The sequence below is a fragment of the Gopherus flavomarginatus genome, chromosome 6 (assembly GCF_025201925.1).
Source record: "Gopherus flavomarginatus isolate rGopFla2 chromosome 6, rGopFla2.mat.asm, whole genome shotgun sequence".
Lineage (NCBI taxonomy): Eukaryota > Metazoa > Chordata > Testudines > Testudinidae > Gopherus > Gopherus flavomarginatus.
Window position 1 is genome coordinate 75,418,757 of NC_066622.1, and position 7,517 is coordinate 75,426,273.

At 43.0% G+C, this 7,517-nt stretch overlaps 1 protein-coding gene across 1 annotated transcript; it reads right to left on the reverse strand.

The window, feature by feature from the left end:
- Positions 1–6,090, reverse strand: LOC127054266 (dual specificity protein phosphatase 13-like). The gene is made up of 3 exons (XM_050960346.1): positions 5,909–6,090; positions 2,708–2,928; positions 1–297 (listed from the first exon to the last, which is right to left on the reverse strand). Exons 1-3 carry the CDS (start codon positions 6,058–6,060, stop codon positions 71–73), a joined length of 600 nt encoding a protein of 199 aa, XP_050816303.1. The 5' UTR covers positions 6,061–6,090; the 3' UTR covers positions 1–70.
- Positions 6,091–7,517: the final 1,427 nt, after the last annotated feature.

A 7,517-nucleotide genomic window follows, 5' to 3' on the forward strand; every position in this document is an offset into this window, starting at 1 on the left:
ACATAATTCATTTTAAAAGAGATTCAGGAAATACTGAATGTGTTGCATCCACTCTCTGTGCAGTTCTGTGTTATGGTTCTTTGCTGGCAGATTCTCTAACTTCTTTCCTCTCTTCATTTAATTTGATGTCCAGGTCTCGGAGCTGGCTCAGGAATCCTGTATTTGGGCAGATCTCTCTGTGAGAATTCACCATTTTTAAAGCCTCCACAAGCGTCATGTTTTCATGGATCATTAAAAAAGCAAGCACTAAAGATGCGGAGCGGCTTATCCCCATGGCACAGTGAACGAACACTTTACCTGAAAATAAATGAGACAATACATGCCTAGTGGGTTTTAGAACTTGCAAGGTAAGATAGACCCAGAGGGGTCAAAACAGCCAGAATCAATAAATACAATAAATAGCCAGTTTTTCACTGATTGTTAGCACATCCTGAGGTGCTGTTGGCTTGGGACACGAAGCTCTCTGGTCATCCATATATGAGTAACAGCAATAGCTATACTACTAAACATATACCGGAAGGGAGTGGGATCTAGATCTTACAGCAAGGGCTTGGCCATCAGGACTCCTTGATAATAATCTTGGTTCTGCTACGGACTCACTGTGGCTGGAGGTAGTTGAAAAATGGTGTTTTTCTTCTGTGGAAAATTTTGGATAAAATTTGAATGCTGAAATGTTTCAGCCAGAAATAGAAATATTTTGCCCCCAAAATAAAATATTTCAATTTGGAAAGGCTACCAAAGCATCTCATGGGGGCTGTAGTTTAACTGCCTTGTACTCCCATTTCCCCCTGGTTGGACTACATCTCCCATCATGGTCACCCGTCTCGGAGAAGAGAGGTGGTGCATCATGAGAGTCCCTGGCCATGTTGCATCATGGGACATATAGTCCAGCAGGGAAGCATGACCTACAGAGGACAATGGGGACATGAAGAAACCACATTACAGCTCCCATTTCCAAATCAAAATATTTTGTTTTTTTGACAAAAAATTGAAACTTTCTGCAGAAGGCAGATGCTTTTTGTGAAAAATGTTGTTTTCCGTTAAAACAATGTTATCAGAAAATTTTCAACCGGCCCTAATGGTGACCTTCAGCAAGTTATATAATTGTTCTGTATGTTAATGTATCATCTGGCTGAAAAATATGTATGTTACCTACTGTACATCAACAATTGTGATGTGAGGCTTAACTACTGAATATTTTAAAAGCGTTCCAGTGAGAAGTGCAGTGTTACCATTTTTTTTCTGTGACCCAAGTGCTGAACTCTTCCCACATCTGTGGTTTCCACACTGATCTTAAAGGAAGTATCCTCCTGATAGGTGATTTTGACCTCTGTTATCCTTGCCTGGCATCTTGTTAGGCAAAACTATCAAGAGGTTGGTAATGGGATATGAAACTTTTAAACTTGGAAGTATCTCAAATCTCACAATAAAAGTCTCTGACTTCATTTATAGGCCAAGTGGTTCAGATGTTCCTCAAACCAAGGCAGTTAAACATAGATAAAAGACTTATAATCTAGAAGGTTTAGTCTACAGCTTTCTCGAGGATAGCTTTAATGATCTCAAATCAGGGGAGAGTCCGTCAATTTCCATGGAAGACTATTCCACAGACTAATAGCTCTCAGAACAAGAAATTTTTCCTACTACTGCTTAACCTTTTTCTCTCTTACTGTCACCTCATTACTCCAAGGTTGTACTCTAAGGCAATTCCACTCCTCTTAGGGTTTGCAAGCTTCATGAACTTGTAGGATCCTATCATGTCGCCTCTCTTAGCTATTGTTCAGCCAAACTATTTATTAATCTTTCCTCGCAAGTCAAACCCTCCTGTCCCTTTATGTATTATGTTGCTCTGCTCTGAAACTCCTCTGATAATCTTTCTGGTATTGAGGTACCTCAGAACTGAACACAGTAATCTAGGTATGCCCTCACTAGAACTATACAGAGGAGGACTGTCTTTTCCCCTGGTGATTTGGAGCCTTAGCCAAGCCATTAAAGATCAGACCCCCGACTCATGATTGAAATTTGTGCCCCCAACAGTTGCTGCAAACAAAAATTCTTTAACTCTTCCTCTCTTGAAATGGGGGAAAGATGAAAAATATTGTACCCCACAGAACATAAAATGTTAACACCTTAGTCATTATTGGGATTATGAAATGTTATTTCCAAGCATCAGGCGCAAACCTCTGTTTCTCCCTTTGTTACTACACCAGGTGGTTTCTTTTTTCTAATTATACTTAGCACTTAGAGAGCACATTACCTTTCCAAAGTACTGGATGAACATGAACCCTCGCAGCAACTTTGCAAGGAGGTAAATGACTGTTCTCCCCATTTTACTTGTGGAGAATCTGAGATGCAAAGCGGTTGATGGCCCAGACCTGTGAGGCTCTGAGGAGGAAGTGGAGGGTGATTGGTACATCCTAGGATAAGATCCTCATTGACTAGTTGCCAATGACCACACAGCCAGTCAGGATCAGAGGGAACAACTAGACCTAAAAAAATTCCTAGCAACTAGGCCATGATGCTGATAGTGATTGGAAAGAATCCCCGTGACTTCAGTGGGCATTGATCAGGCCCTCCATCCTTGGCACAGTACACTAGTTCATGTTGCCTCTCAGCTTAATTGACTGAAATAGTCTGAATTAGAGCTATAGGTCCCATTCAGCAAAGCACTTACGCACATGTTCTCCATAATATCAAATACCTTCCTTACCTCCTGGTGTTTGTAAGGCTTTGTGTATGAAATTAGCGGCATCATAGAAGAAGATACTTAAATCAAAGGAAGGGTCATCGAATGCTTCTATTCCATGGTACGCTACTTGCAGATCTTTGTAATATCTTGCTCCTGTATTGATACTGTACGGCCCATCTGCTGCATTAAGGATGTGAGTAATATTGAGGTTTTGAAGAGTTGCTTTACTTCTAGCAGCCCATCTGTTGAAAGATGATGAAGGTTTCACTGAGATCATTGCTGACTTCTGTATTAAAATAGCACTGTTTACTGTGAATGCCTGCTCACCCTGGGGAAGAATGCAAGCACTGCAGCTCGCTTTACAGGGCTATGAATGGCTAACAGACAACTGTGTTAGTCCATAGCGCCTTGGTCTTAGAGAGATAGCTACTGAGGAATGTGAGATGATATTGTAACCACCACTTGGAGTTTGCCCGCTGCTGGAGCACCAAACTGAGCCTCTAGGGCAATGGGTCTTTAATTTGATTGCGCCCCCTAGTTTGTGTCTGTAGTAGTTTACACCCTCCTTCCCATCACACAAGTACATATATTGATTTTTAAAAAATCAACATGCAGCTATCACTGAATATTAAAACCAGTAATGTTGAGTCAAACTGTAATGGTTGATGCTTACAATTAAATGACAGCAAACCAATTAATGTACAGGTGGCAACGACTTTGTATAATGCTATACAAGCTTAGCAGAAATCCGTCAAAATGCACAGCGCCATCTAGAGTCAAATGCACAGCGCCATCTGTGGACCTGATATGTCTGGAGGAAACAGCTTTGCTAGTTACACATTGCTGTGGATAAAATGTGCGCAGTAAGTTTTCTTTTTCCAAAAGCTTCTCACCCAGCCCTCCCAAATATATTCCAGGGAGACCTGTCCCTCAGTTTGAGAACCTCTCCCCTAGGGGACATTACAAAAAGGACTACAACTAAAGCAGCTACCAGAGCCCTTTGACACCATTTCCCAGCATGCATGGAGTCAGGGGTGGGGACAGAAAGAACTAGAAATTACTGGTGAAGCTAATATGGAGAGAGTCCACTGGACCAGTGACAAGCCAGGGCTGCACGCCCCCAGGCAGGGGACAGCTTGACTCCACACAGATAGGATTAATTTCAGTTTTGAGTTTGGAAAATGGGAAAGAAACAGCACAGCGCCCACTGCCCCCAAGGCAAGTGTTTGCTCTGCTGTGAGATCTAGCTGCATGGATTGGGCCATTCCAGCACCCAGCCAGAGAGAGATCCAACCTGGTGCCAAGCCAAGACCCCCCCAGGGTTCTAGACCATGGAAACAGGAAGCCTAGTATGAGTCCAGAGAAGATCCTGGCTCAATCAGGCATGAAGAATTTAAGTAAGCTGACTTCTATCTAAACCTGCCCATATCTCAGTGCTGCAACACTCCTTCTCAGGATTCAACCTCAGGATGCCATGTTCCTGGGAAGATGCCAAGGTGGGAGCTGGAGGTTGAGATAAATTGTGAGTGTTGGGAGGTGAGGGATTTGTTTGTTTATTAATATTTAGTACTTATTAGTTAACCTCAACCCTTTCCTTCCCTCAATTCTATTTTCCTGTTCCAGTAAAGCCCCGCTTTGTTATGCTGCTCTTTTGGGTATGTTCTTTCTTTGCTGGGGTTTCTGTTTATGTATTTCATTGTCCCTTGTGTACTGGGCTTCACACTCCTTGCCGGCTAGTTGTATTGATTTTTCTCAAAGGGAAGCACCCCTGTGTATGGGGCAGTGAGGAGTCACCTTGGGTGGAGACACCACACGCCAGAAAATACCCAGGACCCAACCCGTGCAAGGAGGAGGAAGAAGCAACTCCTAATATTGATGATGGCAAGCTGCATGGAGAGAGAAGGGAGAAGGTTTGAGCCACACTTCAGGGAAGGGACTACATGAGTACAGGCCAGCCTGTGAGATACCAGTTGTTCAGGTAACTCCCTCCTTATAGTTAACCACTGGGAATGTTGTTCAGTAGTTAGAGCAAAGGATAGTAGTTAGGATTCTCCTTTGACCGTCCACACTGATCCCACTTCCGGTACGCATGTGCTCCATGAAGTGGGCTCCATGTAAACAAAATATCTCAAAGCCCTGCAGTTATTGAAAATAGCCATTCTTTCTTGGGTTCCATTCCTGTTTCTGACACTGTGTGACCCTGAACAAGTCATTTCCTCTCTGCAGGCCTACCTGATTTCCCATCTGTAAAATGGGGATTAAGTTATGGAACAATGAAGTTGTGATGTTTGATGTTTTTAAGGCACTTTAAGATCCTTGGATGAAAAGCGATTTCTACAAATAGACAGAAGTGTCTGTCTGGTGATTGATAGAGAGAGGCAAAGTAGCTCAGCATAGCAATGTTTCATTTGCCACAAGTACAAAGTAATTGTGCAATATGTTTTGATATTTAGTTATAAGCTGGTAAAAGAAATTCTGCATTTGCATCTGTGGGGCCCCATCCCATATAATTATGGATCTTTGTCCTCTCTTCATTCTGACTCCTGAGGCTGAACCTCTTGTACTTAAGTTACCTGTCTGTAAAATATGCATAATAATACTTCCTTTCTCACGCATTGTCTGTCTTATTTAGAGCATAAGGTCTTAAGGGCAGGGTCTCTCTCTTAGCATGTATATGTACAGTGCTTAGCACAATGAGATAGCAATCTCAGTTGTGGCCTTCTAGGAACTATTATATATAGAGGGGAATAGACATCTTTTTTTTTGAGGTACCTAGAGTTAAAAGATAATAAGATAAGAGCTATTGAATGTCACTTGGAGTAGCTTTGTACCATAACTAAATGAGTCCACTTCTAATACAGTCAGATCAATGAGCTTGTGTTTTAAACTGTTTCCTTTATAAATGCAAACCCTAAATATTTGGAGGAGATAAAGCCCCCCAAAACCCTCAATGTTCATGCTAAAAATAATAAGTTTATCTTGCTAAAATCCATTGTGATCCATGGAATGTAGAAAGCACAGCTCAGGCAGACTAAGAGTAAATTATACGTGTACATGAAAACTTTTCATGACATCCAAACCACTTGAGGCTGACTGTCATGGTGTTTAGCTTTGGAACTCTGTGATGTGAGCATAGCTTTACATCTCACTGTTAACCACTTTTACACCCCTCCATCTCTCTCTAGTGTGCTAGTAACAACATTATATACAATATCCCCTTACGCATCTCCCAGGAATAGGTTTGGCCAGACTTGGTCCAAATGATTGTCAGATCCTCCTCTGAACCAGAACAGCTTCTGAAGGTCAGATAGTGATGGTGTTTCATATGGTGCCTGGCTGCTGGTTTCAGAGGAATAGCTCTTGGTGTGAAGCATGCCTGCTCTTCTGTTTCACGCACTCAGGTGGTATTGCAAAGAGCCTTTCTGAAATAAACCAAGAGAAGCTTTTCATACATGACTAACATTCTCTGTAAATTAGTCATGTTCTTTGCCCTCCAAATAATATTGCATTTTTATTAGAAGTGTGTACAGTTGAGCCTGAAGGTGTTGCTAAAGGCAGCCAGCCATGAGGGTTGTATCTGCACCGTCACTATACAGGTATGGAATTTGTCCCTCAGGAAAGCAGCATCATAAGACAGTATAGTAATTTCTTGTCAAATCATGCTGGGGAGAAGAAAAGCCCAGCCCCTTCCAAATGCATTGGTGATTAACACCCCCCACCCATGTCCAGATAATCCTCAGAAACAGCACACTGCCTTAGTACACAGCTATAATGATAAAGCTGCCACCACCACCACCGCACATGTCCAAAGGCTCTGAGTAAACTTCTAATTCCCTGCTTGATACTTTAGGGTATTGGCATTCCACTGCACTGCATTTTATAGTTTTGAAAATGAATTCAGCTGTGGTGAAAAGTGTCAAAGTAGTGCATTGCCACGTGGAGTGAGAACGGGGGTCTTGAAATGCATTTAATGATAATGTATCCACAGAACAGGTACGGTATGGGCAGCAACAATGGATCTCAACGCTACACTGCAGATGCCATTTTAGAAGCAAGGGAGTAGTTCAGTCTCCATGTCTATTCCGTCCCAGGTCTCTGAAATACAGTGGCCCAGGGACATCTCATTATGTTCTGTACTAAGGAGAAACATCATCCAAGCTGAGGGAAAGCTCTCAAGTTGAAGAGGCTTGAGAACCTTGATGGCCCTGATCCAGGCCCACTAGTCCTCCTGTTGAGGCTGTAGATGGGAACTCAATCCTTCTCTGTACCCTGAATTCCAGCCTGGATTCCTGTAGCAAGTGGTTAAGATCTGTCTGGTCAGACTTCTTGATTTTTCCCTGGGCTACTTCCTACAATGTCTCCATCTTCTCTCCAGAGGAGGTTGTATTCTCAGCAGGAGTCTGCCCTGGGACCTGGCCCCTAGTCTCAGCCCTCAAGATAACAAAGGAAATAAGTTAACAGACATAGATGGTTCCAACATCTCTGTCCTGTCCGGATCCTCCAGCCATCTGTCCTATGGCTCTGTGCTCACAGGCAACCAAAGGCCTCTATGAGCTGAGAGTGAGAGGTCTGTCCACCTTCCCAGGCTGCGGCCTTCTGATTTGACATTCTCTCTTTTTAAGGCTCCTCCTTCAAGACTGGCATGCTTGCAGGTGCCGGGGATGAGAAGGTGGGGACGGGACTGCCTGAGCCCAAACCTGCTCTTTCACTGCTTCTTGCCTGGCATGGGGTTTGTACACCCTGTCACATCTTTGACACACCTGGAAGAAGAAATTGAGTATCTACATCTCTTTTGCAATGACATTTGCTGCTGTGGTAGTGCAAAAATCCA

Excerpts from the sequence above, each read along its gene's own strand:
- LOC127054266 (XM_050960346.1), bottom strand. The coding sequence starts at position 6,060 with ATGCTTCACACCAAGAGCTATTCCTCTGAAACCAGCAGCCAGGCACCA. Across the intron at positions 2,929-5,908 it reads AACCTATTCCTGGGAGATGC|ATGGGCTGCTAGAAGTAAAG; the intron begins GTAAGGGGATAT and ends ATCTTTCAACAG. Across the intron at positions 298-2,707 it reads AGCCTTACAAACACCAGGAG|GTAAAGTGTTCGTTCACTGT; the intron begins GTAAGGAAGGTA and ends ATTTATTTTCAG.